General features: G+C 34.4%; 1 protein-coding gene across 1 annotated transcript in view; it reads right to left on the bottom strand.

Annotated features, from left to right (window-relative positions):
- Positions 1 to 27,518, bottom strand: part of KIAA0825 — a 405,751-nt gene that overhangs the window by 267,485 nt on the left and 110,748 nt on the right. The window contains exons 6-12 of the mRNA XM_082836448.1: positions 25,829 to 25,990; positions 18,146 to 18,240; positions 14,596 to 14,823; positions 12,758 to 13,023; positions 11,196 to 11,346; positions 6,251 to 6,441; positions 3,711 to 3,893 (exon numbers count right to left, since the gene is read on the bottom strand). Of these exons, the coding sequence (XP_082692574.1) occupies positions 3,711 to 3,893; positions 6,251 to 6,441; positions 11,196 to 11,346; positions 12,758 to 13,023; positions 14,596 to 14,823; positions 18,146 to 18,240; positions 25,829 to 25,990 (1,276 nt within the window). The remainder of the gene's footprint in view (positions 1 to 3,710; positions 3,894 to 6,250; positions 6,442 to 11,195; positions 11,347 to 12,757; positions 13,024 to 14,595; positions 14,824 to 18,145; positions 18,241 to 25,828; positions 25,991 to 27,518) is intronic.

Genomic DNA, 27,518 nt, shown 5'->3' with positions numbered 1-27,518 from the left:
CGTTGCGGAGCACAGGCTCCGGACGCGCAGGCTCAGCGGCCATGGCTCACGGGCCCAGCCGCTCCGCGACAGGTGGGATCCTCCTGGACCGGGGCACGAACCCGTGTCCCCTGCATCGGCAGGTGGACTCTCAACCACTGCGCCACCAGGGAAGCCCAGTACTCCATTTCTTTTGATGGCTGAATAATATTCTACTGTATGTATATGCCACATATTGTTCTCTATTCACCAGCTGATGGACATTTGGGTTCTTCCCACTTTGTGCTGCTATGAACACTTGTGTACAAATCTTTACATGGACATATGTTTGCATTTCTTTTGTGTACATACCTAGGAGTAAAATTACTGCGTCATAGGACCATATGCTCAACATTTTATATGAGCATCCCTATGCTTGACATTTTGAGGAACTACCTGTTTCGAGCGTGCCAGACATGCTTGAAGTATGAAAAACAAAGTTTTAGTCCAACACTTTCTGTTTTGTAACGGACAGTGAAATAATTTCATATAACTAAAGAAATAAACAAGCTAAGACAATAACTTTAAAACACCTAGTACTAGTTTGAAACTGAACTACAGACAAAGCACTGAAATACCTTAGAGTTTAGTGATTCAAAAGCCATGAGAATGATAACAAGTGAACCCCAAAAGATAGGTCTGCTGTTCCTTGGCTTAGTGATCAACATTCTGGCCTATTGCTGGTGACTCCAACCTTTGCCTGGTATGTTGGTACTTGTACTGAAATTCATTCTTCCATGTTATTAAATGATGTAACATTGGGGACAATCAACTTCCAAAAATTTTCCATTTTTAGTTTTTATATAACACATCAAAATATTCTGGAGATATAACATTCAATTTTAACATTAATATTTTTTTCAGACTTTCCTAAATTACTCGGGGGTGAATATTTCATCTTGTTCACTGCTGTATCCTTTGTGTTTAATCCTGGTGCTTAATTATAGGGCCTAGGGAGGCAACAACAATTGTCGAATTGAAACTAAATTGCATTTACCTAAAATTCTAAAAATTAATTTTAATTTGCTATATTAAAACTAACATTCTACACAAGCAAAATGCAATACGTGAAATCACTGTCTGGGTATGTGTGTGAACGTGCATTGAGTACACTTCTGAAAGTGCAGCTTAACTGCCTTTACAGAAGAAGATAAGTATAACTACACGTGATAAGCATTTTGGAAAATACATGGTGAATGTTTTCTGTTTCAGCAGGTTTCTTTCCCTGGAGGACAAAGGGAGTACTCCTTTTACAACATTCTAACAGAAATCTTCAAAGGAGAGTTAAAAAAGAACACACATTTTTGCAAACAGGCTTCATTCTTTCTGAAAAGATTTAAAAATCATATTTCTGCCCTGGGATTTAGTAGTCCTATACTAAGCTCAGGAAGGAAAATACAGTCAGTTTATCTGTCAGAACTACTTGGAATAAAGGCAGTCACCTTCAAAAAAGGTATATCACATAGAGTAACAAATGTCAGGCATAGTTTATAAAAATTCAATGCTATCAACATCTGATTGCTACTCTTCACCAGTTCCTCAAAGCATACAGTTTAATTTTTAAATGTGAGACAGAGATACAATTTTTTTCTAAAATACTAATAATATGACAACTTCATATCCTGGCTGTGAAAAGAAGCTAATAAATAATTCAATAGGGTTCTTGCAACATACACACACTTTTTTTTCCTATTTGGTGAGGAACATGCTGCCCTGTAGATTTTCTTTGTCAATACAAAGAGAAATATATTTTAAAGATTAGATTTATACTTTAGGAAAGCAATAATAAATTTTATATCAACATGAATGGATACAATCTGTGAAAATTTTTATGATCTGAGAAATAATAAAAAAATTAAAGTATGTATAGAATTTTGTTCATGCTTCAAAGCAATACCACTATCTATGTTTTATATTAAGAAAACCAGAGGCAGTGCTTGGTATAAAATGTGCTGCAATCCTGGTTGAAATTAGCAATTTAAATTTGTTGAATGAGGTTACAGTGCAATATCTAATGCACAAATCACAGAGATTTGAATACTTGCATAGTTGTTTTAAAATGTATCAAAAGGCCACAGGTTAACAATAATGAATGTGTGTTATATTATCATTATTAAAATATGCAATCTTTTATAATAATTTATTTGTTTTACAAATGCATTGGGGGGGGTTAAAATTTTTCTATTCATCTGTGACAGACCATGAAATTCAATATTGCTCACCATGACCAATCCATGAAATTTGTCAACTTTGTTCCTGATTTTCACAGGGCCTTCCCCTTAGATGAAATGACCCATTGAACTAAGAGCATAGTAATTTTTTCATCTATGGTAAATCAGTTTAGTTTACTAGGATTTATTATAGGCTTCAGACCTTGAGCTTTTTATGATTATGCACCATTATGTACATAATCCCAAATTTATGGCAATTTATCTCACTATTTCTTTCCCTTTCTGAAAGAATTCTCCGTTTCTAAAATGAGTTCTCAATGGTAAGGTTGCCAGAAGAAGCAATCTGTAAACAATGGGTCTGTTGAAAGTCAAGGAGTAGGTGAAAATTATAGGGAAACTGAAATCAAACTTGTTAATTACTCTTAGAATTTCTAACACAAAAGTCTTAAAATTTACTGAAAATCAAGATTTATATATTGCCTTTACCAGCATAGTGCAGAAACATACTTTACCTAATTTATTATAAGAAACAGAAATATGTATAATTTTTACTATCCAAGAAACTAAGAATATGCAATATCTAGTCTTTCAAGATAAAGTGACTATTTTGGAGGAGGATTTAAACAAAATTGTATTAACGTTTTATTACAAGATTTACTCTAATCTCTTTTATAATATTACAAATTTGAATGAAGTAAACCAGAAAATTAGTTCAAAATTTTTAATTTCCCTAAATCTTATTTGTTTAGCTAAGTAAAATATTTCAACATTTAAAACATGTAATTACTTGTTCCTATTTCCACTGATTGCCATTACTAGCTCAGTCACTAAAGTTTAATACTAAAAATGCAAATCTATGGCAGAGTAACTGAAAGTATGGGACCATGAGGTCTCTTCCAGATTTGAGAATATTTTATTTTATTTATTTTTTTTGGCCGCACTGCACAGCATGTGGGATCTTAGTTCCCTGACCAGGGATCAAACCCACGCCCCCCTGCAGTGGAAGTACAGAGTCTTAACCACTGGACCACCAAGGAAGTCCCTTGAGAATATTTTACAATCATTTAAAAATATTTTTTTATTAGAGAAAATCACTTTATATCAAATTAAAAATTAAAAATATTTTTAAAAGACACACAGAGCCATTGGATATGATTTATTATTTCACAGAGTAATCAAGCTATGACTGAAATAACCAATCCATTAATATAATTTGATCATTTAAACAACTCAAATAGTGATGCTCGAAATGATCCTGCTTGTATTGGAGCCTTATCAACTGAATAGGATCGACCAATAGAGATATACCACATTACTAGGACCAAATTACTCTGAGAATGAAGAAACCCTTGTTGGTTAGTGTTTGTTTTGTAAAATGGCTCACCTCATGTCAAAAACGCACTTCAATAAATTTCTACTTGCTACTTCACACAATTCAGTAAGTATCATGAAAATAACTCTGTTAAATCACATTAATTTATATATCATAATAGCTAAAAAGAAAATATATTTGATACTTACTGGTATAATTCAGTTAGTGGTGAAGTCAAAATGACTAATGTTGTGAAGAGATTATTACAATGGGTATGAATTTTTAAAATTTTATCATCTACATACTCATGAGGATTCAAAAGCTTCTGTACAGATGTGCAAACTGACCATAACATGTTCTCAGTGCATATTAAAATTGTTGTGACATCAAGTCTGTTGGAAAGAAAAAGAAGAAAATCATGTTAAAATTGTTTTTCTGCTTGGTATATACACTATCATCCATAGCTATTATATTAAGAATATGTAAGAATAGATATATTTAGTTAGCTATCAGAGCTTCAGAGATCAAAAACAGATAGACAGCATCAAAGATAGCTTTTGAGTTTCCAAGTGTTAGCTGACCCATAATACCATTCATTGTCTTTAGGAATAGTGAAGTCTATAGTAGTGAAGTGTTTCAGGAGTACTTCTTTTTGTTTTTTTTTTAAATGTTTATTTTGCATTATCAAGATACTCTCCAAGAATCTCAAGAGACTTTCCTTCAGCAAAAGTCAACAAATTCAGCAAAAGTCAGATTAAAAGAAAATTTGCTATTATCCATATATGCATGATAGGTAAAAATCTGATAGCAGGACAATTGTCCTCATCCGAGTACAAGGTGTCAAAAGAAAGTTACAAGATTGGGCAACATGTTCTCCCAGCAAGTGGAAGATGAGAAAAAATGACACCAGAAGTGCAAATGGAAAAGCTTATTGTTTCAGAAATTTCCAATATTAAATAAATTTGTGGCAAACATGCTATATTTTTTCTTATTCATAAACTCAGTTTTTGGTTTCTATCTTTCTTGAGTTTTAACAGCACTCCAAAGATCTGTTTAAAGACTATTTTGGTATATGACTAAATTGTACAGATCTCAGTTAATTTCCTCTTTTTTTTCTTTTAAATTCAATGCTGAAGAAATAAAAGATGAAAGTTTGGAAGTGATAAGAAACAAATAAGTTTGAGGATCTTTTAAAATGACATTTTGTCTTCACATGTATTATATATAATACATGTATACATACATTAATAATATATAACATATTATATATAAATCATATATATGGTTTTGGTTATACAACAGTTGGAAGCTACTGGAATTCTAAAAGCATCAAGAATCACCCTTAGGAAGGTTTAATTATAGTTTGCATCCACTCACTCTAATTGCTAATTAAACAATTGCAAATCCAAGATATATATATACACACAGACACAAACGCACACATGCCTGCGAAATCTGATTTCCTCACTATCGATGCTTTAGAATTAACCATTCAAATAAAAGTATTTATTTATTTTACATATTAAAAACTAGGAGAGATAACTCTAGCTTTGCGTGGCATTTTTATGTAACTACCCAGAAAATAGAAACCAAAAGTCTCTATAGTACAGTTAATCAATTAAATATACTACCTATTTCATGAGCTAATAGTAAATCTGATTTCATAAGCATCTCATAATGGCTTGCCACCTCACAGTCAAAAGTGATTTAAGCTACATCAGGAAAAGAATGAAGGTATTCTTTGCTCTCAAAAGGAATTTTCCGTCTATTCTTCAGAGTTCAATGTTTTTTAAAAAAAATGCTTGGTCAGTAATTCAAAACAGCCTGTTCAAAATACCATACTTATGGAACACTGTAGCAGGACCTAAATGCCCTTCAAATGCAGCATGCTTGATCAGAAAAATAATTCCTACTGGAAAAAACTTTTAAAAGCCTCTGATGTCTTTCGGTTCCTCCTAACATATATCTGAAAAAAAAATGTTTTATACCTAAAAGGCAGGTCTTAATCATATTAGCCAGAACGTTTGTAAAAACAAAAGCCTTCGCTTTGTACAGACCATTGCTGTCACGTAAGCACATTTTTGTAAAATTAATTGCCTAGATAACCCATAGAATTGGACTATAATTCAGTTTTTAATTTAAGACCCTGTGACTGCTACTCCTCATTTTCTGTGATTTCACGTTTTGTTGAACTGGCTTTTAGTAATACATAATGAAAAGAAAAGGAAAAAAATAAAGGAAAAGAGGAAAGAAGTAATTAGACTATATTAAGAGACAAATGATTAGACAAAAGAGTTTCCTTAATAAAGATTAACTACACTATTTAAAGACATTAAAAAAAAAACAAAAAAACAAAAATCCCCTGGTTGCCTAGAATTTCAAAGTCAAATTACTTCATCACAGCACTGATGCTTTCTTCTCCATTTCAGGACCTTAATTTTCCCTCTTTATCTTATTTATTAACCTTTGGACATCTATGTCCTAGATTGTAATACATCTTGACTCACTCTTTAGAAACAAGTGGGTTTTATATACAATTTTAAGAAGAAAAAAGAACAAAGTTATTTTGATTCAAGTTCCACATTTCTACTTAAGTATCTCGGGAAAATTGAATATGATTTCCTTTCAGATGTTAGAAATGTGTTAAATATACAAGGAGCTATGTCATGAGACACAGAATTATATCCTGCTTTATACAAATGACAAAAAAGTTTTCTTAAAAAACAATGATTTTCACAACTTCAATTACCTTATCTGTGGAGTTCTCTTATAACTGGGATGGGCCCGAGCATATCTGGAGGCCAGGAGACCCAAAGATTTCTCCAGCACTTCTGCTAGAATCTTCTGGGCTAACTTAGGGGGCAGAATGGTCCAGAGATCGTGATGAAGCGCCCAGAAGAAATAATGCCACATCTGGAGCGAGAAGGAGCATCTTTCCCCCTAGCAAAACCACCACACATTAAAAAAGACAGTCACATCTTCCCAAATATCAGTTTGTTTCCTATGAACCTAATTAGTTCAGGCTGAAAGGAAATAGCTGGAGAGTTTGACACACTAGATGACCAAGAAAGATTTTTGACAACATGTAAAACATCCTTATTGACAAAGGAACATATATTTTATTTCAATTATGAGACCAGACATTCTCGTGCAAATCCAGACCACAAGCATTTAACCTAGCATAGCCTTGATTTACCTACTCCTGTTCTAGAGTTTAAAATTTACTTTAAAATAATTGTCTTGGGCTTCCCTGGTGGCGCAGTGGTTGAGAGTCCGCCTGCCGATGCAGGGGACACGGGTTCGTGCCCAGGTCTGGGAAGATCCCACATGCCACGGAGCGGCTGGGCCCGTGAGCCATGGCCGCTGAGCCTGTGCGTCCGGAGCCTGTGCTCCCCAACGGGAGAGGCCACAGCGGTGAGAGGCCCGCGTACCGCAAAAAAAAATAATAATAATAATTGTCTTTATAGCTGCTAACCAAAGTCATGCTAGTTTAAGATACTGGGCCAATTCCTCGAAAATTAAAATTTATTAATTTAAATTGTTTGTGGATGTATATGGATTATTACCATCATTGAGATCATTTTATAAATGTTTTAGATTTCACACTGCAATGAAATGACAGGAGCAAAAATAAACTTACATACTATATACTTATCAACATGCATGAAAACAAAGGGGGTGGGTAACTATCAAGGACTATATTAGGCTATTTCATCCATGGAGTTTTAACAATACTAGAAACAGTAACATAGTCTGATTTTTGCAAGATTTTGTAAAGTCTAGGCATATGTTATCATCATTTCTTAGTATTTTTACAGTACTTTATACTTCCAAAGGGCCAGATTTTCATTCCCTTCCTCCCCGCTACAGACCTCTTCTCTGTGCCAAATTTTCCCTGACCACAGAGTGAGACCCAACAGCAGCCAAAGACAAGGAAAACAGGCAGAAATGAGAAGGTAGCCTCAAGTGAATTACAACCCTTAATTAGTTAACATGCTCTCAGGGAGGTATGCTAGTGTTTCCTCATTTTCTTCAGACCAGAGTAAAAGATTATTTGAAATAGATTATTTGAAGTTTGAGGAATGTGTTCTTCAAACACTATCCTGATTATATGTTACTGTATCAAAAGTTAAACGAGAAAAACTTCCAATTTATCTCTAAGTAATCCTCTTGGACTTAAAATTTCTGCTTCGCCCACTACTTACATTTCTCAAACAAATGTCATCTTTTTATTTTTTTCAGGATAGTTTTAGTTTTCATTCTTTTTTTTATATAAATTTATTTTATTTTATTTATTTTTGGCTGCATTGTGTCTTTGTTGCTGCGTGCAGGCTTTCTCTAGTTGCAGGGAGCAGGGGCTACTCTTCATTGCGGTGCTCAGGCTTCTCATTGCGGTGGCTTCAGTTGTTGCAGAGCACAGGCTCTAGGCGTGTGGGCTTCAGTAGTTGTGGCTCGTGGGCTCTAGAGCACAGGCTCAGTAGTTGTGGCGCACGGGCTTAGTTGCTCTGCAGCACGTGGGATCTTCCCGGACCAGGGCTCGAACCCATGTCCCTTGCACTGGCAGGCGGACTCTTAACCACTGTGCCACCAGGGAAGCCCAAACAAATGTCATCTTAAAAAAAAGTCTACTCTTCTCCTATACCTAAAGTTGATCATTTCTTAGGTGGATACTCCTTACGTATCATTCTCCTGGTAATTTCTTTGATTAGTAAAATCTTTTGTAGTTACTGTAATAATAACAGTCTATAGTTATTATCTATTGACTTACAAATGGAGTTTATAAATGAGTAGAATTATTTTCCTTGGGTGGCAAACTTGGATATCAAACTGTCAAAGACTCAAGTTCAAACTGGTGGGGACTTTGACCACTTCTGATTTCCTGACTAGATGTACATGAAAACTGTTTAAGAAAAAACAGAATTACAAAATTAATGCAGAAGTAGCAAAATTATAGTTGCTTATATTTTCTTTGTTGTGTGTTCTGTGATAAAGAATGCTTTAAAAAATTTCCTCAAGTAAGAAAGTAATTTTAATGCTTGATTTTCTTTATTACTTTCTGTGTTGTTTGTTAATTAAAGCAAAACCAACCCAACCCATGTCATAACTGGCCTGAATGATTTACGTTTTCTCCGTGGCAATGGGTGGATGCCTATAATAACATGGCCAACATGATTTCTCATATTCTTCAAAATATAAAAAACCAATTTCCTTAATAGCTACCTTTTAGCAATAAATGAGAAAATAAAAATAACTTTAGGCACACAGATTTCTTCTCCTAAAGTAAAATATACTTATTTTTAAGACTTTTAAAAATATAAACTTCATGTTTACTTAAAGACATTCCAAGGTGGTCACCTTTCTCACAATTTTCTTCAAAATGTGTATAAGTTCAATGTATGCAAGGGCTTTCTTTAAACTAAATGTGATTCATTTATTTTTCTGACCTGTTTCCCTCTTTGTTGTCATTTCAAAAGTATTCTGCTAGTAAACATCTGTTATTTTTGTAGACCCACTATAAGGTAAACATATGTGAGCTTTTATTTAGATTATATATCAGGAAACAAGCAGCTGGGCTTTATTATATAAGCCACTCAATATTATCTTTGAACAGGCAATTCTTAATTCTCTGACTATTAGAAAACACAAGTTGCTAAAATTGAGCAGATGTCAACTATACTAAAAGCTTAATTTTAAACATGTAATTTGAACACCCACTGTGCCATCTGACCAGCACCTCATCAGAAAGATACTGAACTCTTTGGCTCTCTCAACCTGACAGTTTAGAAAATGGAAATGATGTATCTAGGGCTCACTTGATATCACAAAATGTGAGTAAATATTGCTCCATATCTTTATAAATTTTTTCACTATTTCTTTACTACTCTCTGCACGTGGCGATAGGTTCCCCTGAGATCTCTATCCTACCCTTCCCCTCCAGTCAGGCAGATTTCATCTTCTCTCCTCTCAAAACAGCCCTGCCAAAAACGTACTAGTCCTGTTTCACAAATCAGTTGGAATAATGGGGGAGCGGAGGAGAGAGGGGTATAGTAAACGGGATAAAACCATGTCAGGGACTCCAGTTGTCAGAACAACTTAGCATCTGTGCTATTTTTAGAAGGTTCTTAGTTTTGGTAAATAGAAAAGCAGTATCACTTAATTTTTCTGAGCATAAATAACAACCACTAACTGCAATTAAATTGTAACTATTGACCATGTAAGTAAGTGTATGGAAGCTACAGTACCATGTAATCACAGGGTAGCTATCTCGTTATTTCTGTCTTAGAAGCTAAACTCTTGTCATAAGATCTAAGAGCTGCATGTTATGTGGTAATTTGTTTTTGTCTTTTTTTTTAAATACTTGGTAACTTCAATAACAGGTTCTCGATGCATCTACTTATTATTTATACTGTACAACTCTTCTACTTCCCAGTTTGCATAAGAGGAAACATAATACCCCTATGTTGGACATATCGTGAGAGACCTGTTCTTCAATGGAAACATTATATAAAATTGCTCATTAGTACACTGACACATTGAAATAGTTTGAAACATGAGATGGATTCGTTTTCAACCTCTCTGTTTACCTCAAGGCACATAAGGGAGCTGGGATGCTGCCAGGAGAGGGGAAGACAGATACTTTTATTCTTATCTCAGGATACCAGCTGCACCATAGCACTTTCCCTTTTTCTTTCTGCTCACTGCTGTTTGAAGTATGTCAGGTTTGGAAAACCCTATACGGATGCTCTTGCAAAAAGAAAATGTATCTGGGAAGGGCCTCTAAAGGAGACCCTTTCTAAGACCCATGAAATCGTCTTAGAAAACGTGGAAAGCCCTTTTAAAAAGCTTCTAAGCTGCTCCTCTCTGTTGTGACAACATTTATTATGATAATAACAGGCATAAATGGAGCCACTGGAACCTTCAGTGTCAGGAAGGTGACAGGAGTGACTTCACTGAATAAAACTCCACTCTGTTTTTCTCAATACTCCATAGATATAATGTTTCACCCCACCCTGAAGTCAACTTCAAGGGATTTCAAGAGTTGTGGTTTATGTATAATCAATGGGATTCAGGGGAAGGGAAACTAATGAAGCCTGATGATGAATAATTTTAATTGATCCCAGCTTTGGTTGCACTGGGAATCATTAGGCTTTAATTCAGTAGAAATTTGGGATTTCAAAACATGGGTTAAATGAAAATAGGTAAGCTATAAATGATCAGATGGGTCTTAAAGCACACTCATAAGAACATAAAATAAGAAGGAAAAAATAAGTATAAAGAATAAAGCTGCTTAATAAAAAATATTTATCAAACACAGATGGAAATATATAACAAGAAAATAATGCAAGGATACCTATAACTGGTTCCTTTGAAAACAATATAAGGTTGTAGTATTTTGGCATTGTTTCTCTTTGAGTTTTCATTGTACCCCATTATATTCCAACTTATTATATAGCACTGAAACACTGCAGCTCAAATTAAGTTATTTTTACTTTTAAGCAGAAGGAGAGTTCTAATTATTTCAGGTTTTTAAAAAAAGTGTTTTTCTAAGTACAGATTCAATATTTAAAAAACATTATCCTAACAGCCTTCGTGTGTCAGTACTGCCAAGCTCATGTTTCTAATTAGCCAGAAAGCAGGTAGGCAGTAAAACATATTTGTGTAAAAAAGGAGGGACAGTAAACTTAACTTCACACCTCATAAAAAGCTTTGTAGTCATCCCAGTGGTGGCTCTCAGCATCCTGTAAAATGCTTGTAGCACAAACTCTGACGCAGTAGTCCGTAACCTGAAACTGTAGAGTGTTGATGAATTCCTGATATCGTTGGACAGGTACCAGGAATATGGGTCTGTTCAGAGGGAATGATCAAAGAGACAGAGATTTAAGGCCTGTGCAGTAGGAGGTAACAATCTCCAGTACTACAAATGGTTTTGATTATTAGATATCAATCATTCATTTCCTCCTAATGCTGAAGTCTGCATCCACATTCACTTTCCAAAAAGAAAAAAAAAAAAAAAAATAGCTGGTCTTTGTTTTGCAAGTCCTTTGAAAACGTACATCTGCTGTTCCACAAATATGCACTTCAGCTTGAGACAAACTGCATTGTCAATACATCATTCAAAAATAAAAGTATTCTTTGTAAGCCTATTATTAGAGATCAGTGCATTATTTAGGCATTAGGTTATCGTTATTATAGAGAAAAACATGCATTTGTCAGAACCAACTTTTGTAAAGCTATCACACATCCCACAAACACACTCTTTTTATTTTAAAAATTGTAATTTTGTAGATGTCAATTATCTCATAAACTGTTTTACAATATTCTACAGAAATAAAGTGATTGCTGGCACATTTTGTTTATAAATTCAACAATCTGACTACTTAAGAGAATTAAAGAAATATCATAGTTATATCCTACAACAAGCCAAGTTTACTTCTATCTTCAGCTATTTTTAGTACACTCTCTTTGCTTCCTCTCATCACTACTAAGGGATTGCAAAGGCTAAATAAGGCATATAGACTAGATTCTTGGGCTCACACTGGACTGCCCAGTCTACATGCTCCCTTTGCAAGGGACTGTGCTCTCTTCTAGAGAGCATAAGAGCAGCAAGATAGACCATGTGATAATACCTCTGGTCATTTTTCTTCTCTATCCAGAAAACATTTGGTCTTTTTGGACTACTAATACATGAAAATTATGACTGCCAGATGCTTCCTCTTCAAATGTGAAGGATAGCTTATTATTAAATGGATGTTCTGAAATATGTTTACATTCATCAGTAAAATAGATTGAGATGCATCTCTTCTCTATGCCTGCTCCTAACATCTAGTTGGCCTAGGAACAAAAGAGAAGGGCATTTTCCACAAATATTGTTTTGTGTGACAAAAAGAAGTTTGTTTTTTTCCTTTTCCGTGTAGTCAGTACAATGTGCCTTACAGAATGGAAAGGGTTTGTTTGGTCATGTCATAACAACATGCCAAAAATAGTGCCTCCAGTTTAGAGAATGGGAAATGCAAGGGTCATCTGAGTGGGCTTTTAGAGGGAATACCTATCCTTCTTACTATCCGTATATCTGGTTTAACACAACCCACGCTCTACCTTTTTGACATTTCCTAGTCAAGACAAATGAAAATAATTCACCATGTTAATTATTATTTTCTTCTTCTCAAATATTATTATCAAAATTCCACCTCTGTGATATCCAAAGATTACATGTTACTTTAAGAATGGCCATCAACTTAATAGAAATGACACTCACTTCTTAGTATTTTCTTTCATCAAATTATCATATTGCATAAAATGCTGGAAGACATACACTGCCGTGGAGAGCAGCATGTACAAGTTTTTCAGGGGTGCTTTGGAAGGAAACTCCTTGCCTCTCTCTTGCAGTCTGGCCAGGACAGCTGTTGCCACTTTACAACAGGCCTCCACAAAGTTTGCTCTAATTTCCTGAAAAGAATCATCTCTGCATGCCAGGGCCAGTGGAAGGATTGTGTCAAGTTTTTCCATGATGTCAGAACAAAACTAGGGAGAAATAAATGTAGCACTGAGTTATTTGTATTCTGACAGCACCGTGTAATTTATGTACAGGGGAGCTAAATTCCAAAATAATGAATTTGGCATCAAACATAAATATAATGACACAACTTTATAATAATCGATTTCTCTGTTGTAGAAAGTTAAATGTTTTATTTCAAATAAAGAAATACCAAAATGATGCTTTTCTGTATATAACCGTCAAACCTTATGCTTACTAGAGAGACATTATAAAAAACTCATGAAATAGCTTTAAGTTACTTTTATTTGTAGTTAATAGAACTCAGAAAATACGTATCCATGCTTACATTATTTTAAACTTATTCCTGGGTTTTTTTCGCTAAATTTTCATAGAAGTATTTTTTTAAATTAATCATCACAGATATATGAGGCTATATCAGTTTAACTTAAACAATCTAAAAGCATCAGAGACAACCTCATATAGCATCTTCTTATTGGTAAAGAGTCAGCAACTCTCAGAAGTGATGCACTTAGCTTTTCACTAGTGAATTTACTCCTTCTTAATGGCAAAGGAGGCGTGATGGATGGATGGGAAGGCGCAACTTGCCTCCACTCCAGGTCGGCCAAAAGTGTTCCCTGGGGAATGTTCTGGAGCCTCAGGGTGGCAATAGGGGATTAAGGTCACCTTTAAAAACTCTCTTTCAAAAACATTTCAGGGGTTTCCCTGGTGGTGCAGTGGTTAAGAATCTGCCTGCCAATGCAGGGCACAAGGGTTCGAGCCCTGGTCCAGGAAGATCCCACATGCCGCAGAGCAACTGAGCCCGTGCACCACAGCTACTGAGCCTGCGCTCTAGAGCCCGCGAGCCACAACTACTGAGCCCACGTGCCACAACTACTGAAGCCCACACACCTAGAGCCTGTGCTCCGCAACAAGAGAAGCCACTGCAATGAGAAGCCAGTGTACCACAACGAAGAGGAGCCCCCGCTCGCTGCAACTAGAGAAAGCCCGCGTACAGCAACAAAGACCCAATGCAGCCAAAAATAAATAAATAAATACATAAATTTATTTAAAAAAAAATTTCAATGATACGTTGCTGACCTCACTGAGGACTTAATGCTGAGTAACTATACTTCTCTATTTCCGTAATTACTTCCTATTTTCTCAGTATGTTCTGTGACTCTCAGAACACAGATGCAAGACTGATGTTAAAGGAATGGTCACTAAGGTGTAAATAAAGATTTAAAAGTTGCCCAAACCAATAAAAGACAGTAACTCCTTCAACCTCCTAAATTTCTCCTGGAGTCATTCAAAGGTATAACCCAAACAAGCAGTTTCTCAGCCCCCCAGGAAGTCACAGAGGCCCTCTCTTTAGTTACCTCAGATTCATGGAGCAAAAAGTTGGCAGCAGGTTTAAGTCCTTTTTGCTAGCACAGTGGCCCATGGATACCAGAGAAGAAAACTGGTACTGGGTCAAGTGCCAAGTGTTTCCCAAGAGACTCCATCATTTTTCTATTGGTTCCCTTTGCAATGGCGTATAAAAAAAAAAAAAAAAAACTCATATGCCAATCTAATTTGAAAGGATTTCATTTGATACTTGCCTTTGCAATTTTCTTTGGTTGGTCTGCCTCAGGAACCACACGGCTATCTTGCCAAACTTGCTGGACATTTACAAGGTTCAAAGCATAGCTCATAGCTGAAGACCTTTCATTCTGTTCCTGTTGGAGAATTTTTGCGGAAAAGTCTTCAATGGCTGTTGTTATACAATGTGCCATGGGAAGAGACACTTCTTTAAATGCACTTCTCCAGCCAAAATTTAGTAAAGTAGCCTGAAATATAAGTTTATACGAAGTTATATCAATCTTAACAAGTGTTGTTCTATTGTTACAGATATAAAAGTATTACTCTCATTCAGCATGCTGAATGTAGGTATTCTTTGATAAACTGTAAAAGCCATTCTTACAACCTAAAAATATTACCCAGTGAATAAAGCAATATACAAAAACATGTGCATTCTTTACACACAGTAATATACTGTCATTTCATTTTAATTCATCAGTGGATTTAATCAAAAACTTTGTTTTTTCAAAATTTAATCTCTTAAATATAGTTCAATAAAACCATCTTTATGAGAGCTGAAAGTTCCACTCACTATTTATCACATAAAGCATCCTTTAAATTCAATATATTTAATAAAGCCTACATTAGATTTTTATAGTCTTTTTTACAGTTTATTGTTAACAAGTATTGCAACATATGACAGCATTTAATATTCAATCTTTTATTTATTTTTCATTTTCAGAAATCCAGACAAGCCAAAAAAATAGCAATAAGAAATAAATTTCTCGGAGAAAATATACCATTGTGTGTTTGTAGATTTTTATTTCTTTAGAATTTTACTTAGTTTCTCCACCCACAAACTGGTAAGCGGCACTACTTTTGTTCCAGAAAATGAGGAATTAAAATGACCTGCATTGCTTTGTGTGTGGGGAGTGGGAGAGGCTGGGGCGGAGGGTGGTGGTGTTTTCTTTTTTTCTTTTGGTCTTTGGCTCATGTGGCGGTATGTTTACAAATGTATATTCCCCTCAAGTCCTCTAATGTTCTCTAAAGTATAAAAGCATTATAGATAGTAGGCTGAATCTACGCTTAGGATTAAACTTTTCCTGTTTTAGTGTAATCTTGTTTACAGCAATAATTTACCTACTCCAACTTCAGAAGATGCTAGGCTTGATATTCCTAACTGAATTACTTACTTTTCTGGATCTCAAGTTTTTTGTTGGAAAAATAAAAGAGCTGAACTGAATGATTTCTACGGTCCCTTTCAGTCTAAAATTACGGAGATGATGATCATTAGCTTAATTTTCTTGTATACATAATCCCACTAAGCATTAATTTAATGATTTTTTTTGTACTGCATATACATGCAGTACAAAGTAATAAAGGTGATTCATCTTCTAGAGCTAAAATTCTATGATCCCATGACTCTATAATCAGAAAAAGTGGCTCTCCTTCTCATTATGCTTATAATTAAGATGTAATTGATTATGTATGACTGATTCACTTTGTTATAAAGCAGAAACTAACACACCATTGTAAAGCAATTATACCCCAATAAAGATGTTAAAAAAAAAAAAAAGATGTAATTGAAATTTCCTTTTTAAGGTTTATTTGGACCTTTAACATCATAGGGCCTGCCTAAAGATACAACTCTCATTTTATTTTTACATAAAATGAATCAATAATTGAATCTACTCAGCTCATATAATTTCTTTTCTCATAAGTGAAACTTTGAAAGTGCCATGTGTATAGTTCTGTGCTGTAACAGTATTTTCTTGGGACGCATTTATGATAGAAATATAAAAAGGAATCTACCTTCATAAAAATTAAAAACAACAACAATAAAACTCTGCTTTTTGTTCCCCCACCAGGGCATGTCTATTCATTAAAATCATTCCATGCATTCAAGGCAAGATGTTATGGGGAAAACTGCCATGGTCACAGTGACTTTTTGTCCGTGTGTGCGTGCCACGATGATTACCTTTGCCCATGGTAATTTATATGTAATTATACTACCTCCTAAATTCTCTTTTCAAAATATGGAAAACCGGGCTTCCCTGGTGGCGCAGTGGTTGAGAGTACGCCTGTCGATGCAGGGGACACGGGTTTGTGCCCCGGTCCGGGAAGATCCCACATGCCGCGGAGCGGCTAGGCGCGTGAGCCATGGCCGCTGAGCCTGAGCGTCCGGAGCCTGTGCTCCGCGACGGGAGAGGTCACAACAGTGAGAGGCCCGCGTACGGCAAAAAAAAAAAAAAAAAGAAAAAGAAAAGGAAAACCAAGCACGTTAATAGCTGATCTTAAAAAGAAAATTGAAAACATTTACTATTCAAATCTCCTCCTAGAAGTCTATTTATTTACATAAAATATCATTGGCTTACTTCTACTCTTCCCATTTGATGTTTGGAATCATACACCTTCCAGTTAGAATATATCAAATTTACTAGTTGATCCAAGAAAAAACAAAGAGGAAATAATGTAGTTTTCTGTTCTGTGTACAAAGGAGCTACCCACCAAATCCCTTTCTTCTATTATCTAATGCTAATTTCTTAATATCTACTCTGATTTTTGGTTAAAACATAATGTATAATTTTGCATTTTTTCTGATTATTTTCCTTGCTTTCTACATTGAAACTCTGTTAAAACTCTATGTTCTTTTGCCTTTTTAAAGGTTTACCTACTAGATCAGTCAAGATCCATTCAGAAAATAGAAACCACTCTCCGTATTTTGAAAGGAAGAATTTTAATGTAAGGTATTAATTACTAAGGTGATAGAAGATGTGAGGAGCCAAACATGGGTCATGAAGCACGACAGTTATTTTATTACTATTACTACCACTACCACTAGCTATGACTGCTCCTAGGGCTGGAGGAACAAAGAATGGGAACAGTGCTATGCAAGTGTAGTCCCCGGGGCCACCAGTGAAGGAGGCCGACCTGCCAGGTGGACCTGAAACCTCAGAGAGAGGACTGTGTGTGGGGAGCAGCATGGAAGAAATGAAGGAGTCACAGCTACTCCTGGAGATGTTCTCTAAAACAGAGCAAGGGGAAGAAATCCTCTGGTTTCTCTCCAAGAACTTCCCTCCAATCTTCCCTTAGTGCTTTTCATTGGCCAAACCTACCCAGGTCCAGAAAGCAAGAAAGCCTGGAAGAGGTTTTTCTCTACAATACAGAACAGAGCAGAGGAAGAGTGGTAATGGATCTGAGAGCAAACAGAGGCATGCTGGGCACACTCAAATAAGAGGCCAGTTCAAACTATTCTTTCCTCTTTCCTTTCCTTTTTCATCTCCACCTTCTCACTTTTCAACAGTTGTCTACAGTCCAAATTCTCAAGGTGTAGACCCCGAGTGGGATGAGAACAAAGATCTCTTCACTGCCAACTCCCTACTCCTTGCATGGAACACACTGTGCAGCACAGCAGTATTCCCACTAAATTCAACTTTCATCAAAATTAATAAGACTATTTTCAACCAGGAATTATTTTTTTAGTGGCAAAGGGTAAAACTCAAGACATTTTGATTCATAAAGGAGTCATATAAAAATGATGATGCTATTACATATGAATTAAAAAAACACCACCCATTTTTCCTCACTTACCTCTTTTACTGGTAGCAATTGCTCTGAAGGAATACTGGTTTCCTTTGTTCTAGGTTTCTCTATTACAACTTCTCTACTGGATGTCTCCAAAATTTCTATGCAATAGAAAACAAACACACAAACTTACATTAAGAAAAACAGACCATACTAGATGTGATTAATAGGTTAAAATTAATTAAATAGAAAAGCTCTATCCATAGTACACACACACACATACAAACACATCAAGGTACAAAGAATACAGTCAGCAAGATGTAGGGTGATATTGCCATCACAATAATGAGAGGATCAATATATAGAGTCCTTTTCTATACATACAACTTGATGGAATTTATATGCTATTTATATTCAAATTTGATGTATATGCATATATAATCTGTAAAATTCAGATCCTTTTGTCATAAATTCATTTTCATGTTAATAATGTAGGATAAGTTAACTATACAAAGTAAATATTAATTTCTTTGTTCATTTAAAAAGCTAAAATCTAAAGTACTGCTTTAAAAACCAGTGGTGTTCTTTAGCACATTAATATTTCTTTTTTTGAAACAAGAGAGAACAAAAGCACATGGATAAACATCATCATATCAGGAAAAATTATACTTTTAATAAGATTATCAATAAGTCATTGGAAAAACACAAACACTGAGACAGGTAAGAAATGATCTCTAGCTTCTAAAATGGAAATACTTCCTCAACTTTTATTTTTCAGAATTAAGAAATTCTTTCCATGGGAAAAATACAGATCTACAAAAATGTAATGAATAAATATGCCGAAGAGATCCTTCCATTTTCTATTATGGTTCTATTAATTATAGTTTAATTCAATATGAATGACTTAGCAATTATATTTTGGTTTTGCTTAGACTTGATATATGATGACAAATTATATAGCACGATTAATTTTTCTTTTATTTTAATAATCTTAAGAGTCTGTTTCTCCTTATATCCTGGGCAAACAAATCTCCAAATATCAGTGATTCTTATCGGCAGGACTTCTGACAAATATAGTCATCTAGAAAATATGTGGGATATTTATTTGTTTTTTCTAAATATGGTTCTATGAGCTTAATCATGAATGATTCATAAGTAACACAATCCACAGAAACATTCTCTCAAAAGGTAAATATTCCATTTGGTAGGTGATAACAACAACCTTTTGAGAAATGTTATCAGAGTTAATTCTGAGGAAAAGTTTCCCCCAACTCTAGTGTTTCTTTATCACTTTGGATTTCTGAACACTTCATAGAACTTGATTAAAGTGACAGAACACTTCATCCAAAATGCACAATATGACTATGTGCGCGCACACACACTCACACGTGCTATTGGAGATTCCCAGGCCCTCTTGTAAAGCACGTTCACGATCCTCAAGGGGCCGTGGACTGCAGTTGAGGAATCCTGCTTCATTTCTCAACACACATGACAACATAGACAAGGTTTTAGATCAGTGTTATACCCTTTAACCTAAAATGCTTTCTCTATGACTTGCATTTTATTACATCTTTTGCAGAAGCTAGTGTTATTAATAAGGATCAATCTCAATACTGAAATAAAATCCAGATTAAGCAGATTTTTAAATAAAGAAAAATGAAACTATAAGTCTATTAAAGAAAATATGGAATTTTTTTCCCAAAAGATACAAGATAAGAGACTTTTCAGAAGGACACAGAAGCCATAAAACAATTCTGCATAACAAAAATATTGTTAACTGAACTGGATATGAAAAACTGGCTTGTAACTCTCTCTCAATGTCCATAGCTTTAAAAAAAATTAATAGACTTTAGCTTTTTGAGCAGTTTTAGCTTTTTAGAAAAAATTGAGCAGAAAGTACAGAGTCCCCATATACTCCTTCTCCTCCTGCCCTCAGTTTCCCCTATTGTTAACATCCTACATTGGTGTGGGATATTTGTTACAATTGATGAACCAATATTGATAGATTACTATTAACTAAAGTCCATAATTTGCGTTAGGGTTCATTTTTTGTGTGGTGCAGTTCTATGGCTTTGCCAAATGCATAGTGTCATGCATCCACCATTATTATCACAAAGATTAATTTCACTGCTCTAAAAATCCCCTGTGTTCCACCTACTCACCTCTACCCCACTCCTCACCCTCCTTAATAACCACTGATCTTTTACTGTCTCTATACTTTTGCTTTACCTAGGATATCTTATAGTTGGAATCATATAGTATGCAGGCTTCTCAGATTGACTTCTTTCACCTAGCAATATTCATTTAAGTTTCCTCCACGTTTTGTGTAGCTTGATATCTCTTTTTTTAAATCAATGAATAATATTCCATTGTATTGGCATACCACAGTTTATCCATTGACCTACTGAAGGACATCTTGGCTGCTTCCAAATTTTGGCAATTTTGAATAAAACTGCTGTAAACATTCATGTGCTGGTTTTTGTGAGGACATAAGTTCTCAACTCATTTGCATAAATACCTAGGAGTGTGATTACTAGATCACATAAGGCAAGGTTTAGCTTTATGAGATAACAACCACACAGTATTCCAAAGAGACTGTACTATTTTACGTTCCTATTAGCAATGAATGAGGGTTCCTGTTGCTTCACATCCTTGCCAGAATTTGGTGGTGTTAGTGTTCTGGGTTTCGGCCACTCTAGTAGGAGTGTAATGGTAACTCCTTGTTTCAATTTGCCTTTCTCTGATGACATACGATGCTGAGAATCTTTTCATATGCTTATTTGCCATCTGTATATCTTCTTCGGTGAGCTCTCCAGATCTTTTGCTCATTTTTAAATTGAGTTTTTTGTTTTCCTGTTGAATTTTAAGAGTTCTTTGTATATTTTGGATACAAGGTCTTTATCAGATATGTATTTTGCAAATGTCTTTCTCAGTCTACGTTTTGTCTTTTCATCCTCTCTGTGACCGTTCCTTTTTACTTAGCATTTCCACCTTAGTAACTTACTGTCCAGATATACATGAGGACATATAAGACATACTTCAAGTAAATTTGCTGTATCATTGTTCGTGGAAGCAAATGAAGAGGAAAAAACAACCCTATGTGTCTATTAATGAGTAGCTGATTAAATTATGGTACATGCACCAATAGAAAACTATTCAGCTGTTTTTCTGAATATGGGGTGTTTCTAGATAATTGTTCATAAAAAAAAGAATCTCTGTATAGTATGACAATATTTGGTGTTATTTTAACATGGGGGTATATATGGAAGTAGTTGCTTTTGGAAAGGGAAACTAGACAAATGGAGTGGAAAAAGACTTAATTTTAACCATATATTCTTTTATCCTGTTTAAAAGTTTTACTACATGCCTGGACTATTATTGGAAAATAGTTTTAAAGAAGAAAAAAATAATAAAGATCAAGTTGTCAATGACATGAAGAGGAAACACTTGGATTCTTAATGTCACTTTACTTTTCTACAGATAGGTCATAAAAATAGTTGATGTAAAAGGTATTCACCCTGGAAAAATAACATTAATTCAAAGCACAAGCTTTGCAGGTCTATTCTTGGAACTAACTATTTGCCATTGTGTAACTATAGTTTAAAACTTATAAAAAAGGTTAATTATCTTATATTTATCATTTCATTCCCAAATACATCCTGCTTATTCACTCAAAGTAATGGGCTTTGATGTTTACACACACCATCTACCTATTTTCAAGATGAACTAAAAAATAAGATAAGCTTCCCAAGACTTCTTTTGCTGGTGAGCAATTCTATAGTAAGATAGAAAAAGAATTATTGAGCAATTATGATAACCTGTATAATATAATCTTCCCCTCCAAATTAAAAACATTTTTAAAAATTTAATCCTATACAGAGAAGCCAAAGGGATTATTTTAAGGCAGGATTAGTAACACTGAATCTAGACTAATAAGATATCTCACGATTTTAACGAATTGTGGCATTTTTATATTTGTTTGGAATTCAAAATGGTCAATTTCAAAATTTGGCATTGTCAAATTTTATGAGCTCTTTGAACATTTAACAAATTATTTCACCTATTTAAAAATATATTGGACATTCTATACACTTATTAGCATTGTCTAGAGAAGGTAGCCCATTTTTGGCTCATCGTTCTGAAACATAGTTATTTGCATGCAGTCAACACTGGTTTCTTTAAGAGCGTGCCCAGACTAAGGACCTCAGTAGAGTAGGGCAGAGGGTCACAGGAATGCCAGCTGCTGAGCAGCCTCTGCCTATGGAGTTCGCTGTGGTTCATTTTACACTTCTGGTTAGTTTCCACACTGCCGTTTTCTTTCATAGAGAGTAGAGGTTGGCAGTACTTCCCTGTGACATCCACTTTCACACCCAAATTGGTCTTCATAGGCTCCCATTGTGTGCACTACAAAGCAACTTGCCTTGTTGGCAGCTCTAAGTGAGAACTACAAGTCTCTCTTTTCTTTACTGTTCTTTTCTGGCTCACAAGCAACCTCCCACCAAAAGCTGAATTTGTAGAAGAGACTACATCCAAGAGATAATACTATGAAAAAGTATGAAGAGAAGCCCAGGTGGCCACCTTGCAAATTTCCAATGTGGAAGCCTTCGACCTCTCTGCCCAAGAAACAGCTAAAGTCCTAGTGTAATGAGCTTTACAAACCCTAGGAGCCTCTTTACCTTAACTACATACGCCTCCCTAATACAATCCCTTAACCATCTAGCTAAGGAACTCTTAGAAGCCATTTGACCCCTCTTAAGACCCCCTAAGAGTACAAACAATCTTTCAGAAGATCTGAAATCTTTGATTCTTCTGAGACAAACCCTAAGTGTTCTTCTTACATCCAATTGAAGCAGCCATTGCTTTTTGTCATTGCTGGGGCTAAAGAAAAATGAGGGCCAAGAAACCTCCTGGTTTAGATAAATCTCAGATGCCACCTTTGGAAAATTTGAGGAACTGCCCGAAGAACAGCTTTATTCTGAAGGAGTATTAGAAGTGCCCCATAAATCAAACCCGAGTCCACTCCATAAGATAAGATAATCCTAAAAGAAATACAGTAAGATCCCATAACAGTGAAATAATGTCCTATCATTTTTCTGAAATGACCAAATTAGAAAACCATCCAATCATGACCAAACAAAAGCAAATAAATATAATGACTAAATATCTTTTCTTTCTCAGAAAATATTTCTTGTGTCTCTACAAAATCTATTGCGTTGTATTCAAATTCCTAAAAGCACTGCCAAGTTGGCCAAATCTACATTATAGTAGTAAACTTCAAAGTAAAAAGTAAAACATTTGGTTAATCATCTTTATATTTTCTCTATGTGATGTTAAGCACCTGGATATTTTTAAAACATCTGGACAATGAAAAAAAAAAAAAAACACCTTACTTTTCACCACATTGTTTTGGTTACATAGACATACTATGCAACTCCTTCCAGGATTTATTAGCAAAATATGTTCCAATCAAAACAAATACACCAAAAACCAAATGACTTGATCTTTTTTCTCCCCAGCCTCTCCCACACAAGATTTCTAAGCAAAACATTAACTATCAGGATAACTTAAGATTCATTTGGTTTCTTTAATCATTCAAGAAATCTTTTCCTTCCTGATTTAAGAAACCAAGGCTTTTGATAAGAATTGACTAACGTGGCTACCCTGAATAAACCATTTAAGATTTTTCTTGACAATTTCCCTCAAGATCATTCTTTTCAGGGATCCATTTACATAAAATTATGGCAGATTAAATCTTGGCTTTGTTACAAAAATATATGGATGAAGAACACATATATCACAAGAGGATGTTCTAATACTTAGACATTTCTTACAGCTGTCCTTCAAATTTCCTTCCACTTACTATGTTTGATAATCCACAAATGTGTTTCTATAGTACACTATTATTAATGTGATACTGAAGTTGCTTTTATCTGCCATGCTGCTTATATGATGACAAATTGGGGGTAAGACTGTATATTGTGGCAAAATTATATGTTTTCTCTGTTGATTTTATTCAATAATCATAACTTTTGCTCTCAAATACACAGCATTGGCAAGTCTCAACATTGTTTGATCTCAATCCAGTGCAGTTGAACCAGCTTTTTCTTTTTCTCCTTTTTTCCTGAAATCAGTGTGTCAACTCTTTGCTTCAGTTCTTGGCTATTTAACTTTTGTATCTTTAGAATACCTCTCTAACACAACTCTAGTTTTGAATTTATGCTGCCCTTAAGAGGAATAAAGTTCTCAGAATGAGCTATTTCTCAAGGGCCTGGCCCAGGACCAATACAAGATGAATCCAAATGGATAGGGGTCTAGGTGCTCTGGAGTTCACTCTGTTTTTTGATCCACACCTCAGAAAAGATCTGCTAGAGATGTGGATGAGAGATGCCAAATCTTAGCCAGGTATGATGGATGAGTACCAACACCAAGCGTCAACTGCTTGTGGCACCAATAAATTTTTGTCAAAAATTAGGACATCATATTTCTCTATTCAGATCTCTCTTTGATCCAGTTAGTTCCATCTAGAAGACCCTCTAGGGCTCACATTACCTACTAATAAATCGACTTTTTCATTCCATCTTTTAATTTTCATATTATCTGTCCTATGTTTTTATTATTTTCCCATTTGATTTTTTTGTCATATTCAGAAATCTATATTCCACACTCATTTTTCTTCAAATTATATCCAAATTTGGAAAAAACAATCTACATTATTTATTTTATAATTTAATAGTGCTGCTTAAACTTAACCTGAAACGTAGAAGGCCAGTAACCTATGCTTAATATAAAACAAACTCCAATCCTTTAACTTTTCTAACATTATTTACCCAGGCTAGGTAAATAAAGAAATACAGAAGTAAATATATTAAACTACATGTAATTTTCACTAAGAAATCAGGTTTTGAAATTTGCAGATTGAGTTTTAATCACTTGCTTCCTTCACTTTGTTTTGCAAATGCAGCCACTATTCAAATTTACTCTCCTTAAAATATGTGGTATTATGTAAAAGAGAACTTTGTATAGTCCACTCTGATATAGATGAAAATCTTTATAAATATAGATATGAAAACAGAGAACATGTCTTAACCATTATGCCTCTGAATTGTTAGAAACATTATTTGAACACACATGGCACAGTTTTCTTTAAAAGGATTTTGTTGAGACTAACTAAAAACAACATATTGTATAATTATAATTACAATTGTAACAACTCACATTTATTGTTTATGATATGCTAGACATTCTTTTAAATATTTTACATTCACTAAATCATTTAATTTTCACAACCCTACATAATATATTGGAATCTAAAGCACTTACTACTGAAAGAAAATAAAGAGAAAATTAACTTAGTCTTACATCATCATTTTAAAGATGAGAAACTGGTCGTCTAAGGAAACTAAATATTTTGCTCAAGGTCATCAGGCTGCTAGTGGCAAAAGAGGAGCTACTAGACCATCCGGTCTCTGATATTTCCAAAGGCCAGGTGGTGTTTCTTTGAGTTAAAAAAAAAAATTTTTGATCGTATTTTAACTAAAGACAATTATCCAAAATTGACTTATGATGCTTTCCAATTAAAACTATGGAATTTACAATGTATAAGGGATAAAAATGTAATTTCATGGTATGCTTTATAGTTAATGTTTATTTAAAGAATTCTGTCCTGTATTTTTGTTTATTCAGGTAATGGTATAGATTTAATAGCAGGAAGCAAAAACAGAATTATAGATTTGCAGAAGAGCATACTACCTGAAGTATTCCTGGGTGTCTTGAGCCATAAAAATATTTCTTCAAATAATTCCTGAACATTTTGTTCCAACTTCAAAAAGGATTTTATGAGCTGTGATAAGAACTCGAGTTCATCTAAGGAGAGGAAAACATTTCTTCCTTTCTGTGGGCATTCAGGAGTAACTGTGAAAAGAGCAGATCAATACTGTTGAACATGTTATGTGTTTTCTCATTCAATATTAGAATAATCAATGATTCCTTAAATCATCAAAACTAACAAGATCCTTAATAATTAAACCAAGTTTGTTCTTTAGTAAATACATACAAAATCTCCTGGGAGAGTTTCCCCCCCCCCCCGCCCCGGGAATCTGGAGATATACTGTTTGATGCAAACATGACAATTAAATAATTATATTAAATCTCAGAGTTATTAACAGGAATGTGATTTGTCGTTATAAAATCACATCTTATACAATTCTGTTTTTTTAAGGTCTGGCATAATTTGAATCTAGTCACAAGGAAATATCAGACAAACCTAAACTGAGGGACTTTCTACAAAATAGCTGGTCTGTACTCTTCAAAAGTGTCATGTCAGGAAACACAAAAACTAGGAAATGTTCTAGTCAAAAGGAATCTAAAAAGACATGACAACTGAAATCAATACATGATCAGCATTTTACTTTATCTTATTATAAAGGACATTATTAGGGTAATTTGATGAAATCTAAGTAAGATCTACAAACTAATGCTATTACTGCATGACTATTAATTTTCTGATTTAGACAACTATACTGTGGTTATGAAAAAGAATGCCCTTGTTCTTAAGAAATGCACACTGAAGTACATAAGGGTAAATACTTGTGATTTATTCTCAGTTCAGAAAGAGAAATCGTTTTAAGTGGGAAAGAGGATGCAAATTTGGAAATGTGGTAAAACATTAACTTTTGGGGAATCTGATATTTTTTAAAGTGTGAAATTAAAATAAAAATTTAAAAGAAAAAAAGACTAGATAAAGGATATAAGTCTTCAAGACCTTAAAAGTGTTGTTCCTAGATCAATAAAAAGAAGCAAGTTAACTTATTGAATCTAGATTATATTATTCATGAAATCATAATTAAAAATAACTTTTGTCTAAATAATTATTATATCTATTGCTTTCCTAAGAACAATACAACTCAAAAGATTGATTTTTTTCCCTCATAATGACATTAATTGTTGTCACACTAGCATTTTAATATGATTAAAAAAAAAAACTTATACTCCTTAGGAGTATGGAGAAAAAGACTGACCTCACTAAATGGTACTTTTGACCAAATTTTCAAGGATTAAAAAAAAAAAATCCTTCCTTTTTGATTGCCACTTCTTTAAACATGTATGTAGGAAGTGTCTTGAGGCTAAATTACAAAATGGAAAATTTGTAAACTCTTAGAAAGTAAGCATTTAAAGTGCCTTTGGAGAGAAAATACTGAGTGCTACTTAGAAATGATATAAGGTCTGGTGATTCCATGTGAGGAAAAGATTACCTTTGTCACACGGATTTAGAAGGAAATTTCCAGAAATGTAACAATTTTATGGGTTATCCACTTGCTTAACTGAAACTTTAAAATATTGGTATCAAATCTGTAGCCATGTGATACAGCCTTTCATATGATGTAAGACCAAAAATGTCATGGTATATTTGCAGATAGTATGAGAGAGACCAGTCAGCCAA

This window comes from Leucopleurus acutus (genome assembly GCF_964270905.1).
Source record: "Leucopleurus acutus genome assembly, chromosome: 3".
In the NCBI taxonomy this organism is placed as follows: Eukaryota; Metazoa; Chordata; class Mammalia; order Artiodactyla; family Delphinidae; genus Leucopleurus; species Leucopleurus acutus.
Note: the sequence above shows the minus strand (reverse complement) of the source record. Positions and strands in the feature narration are given on the sequence as shown.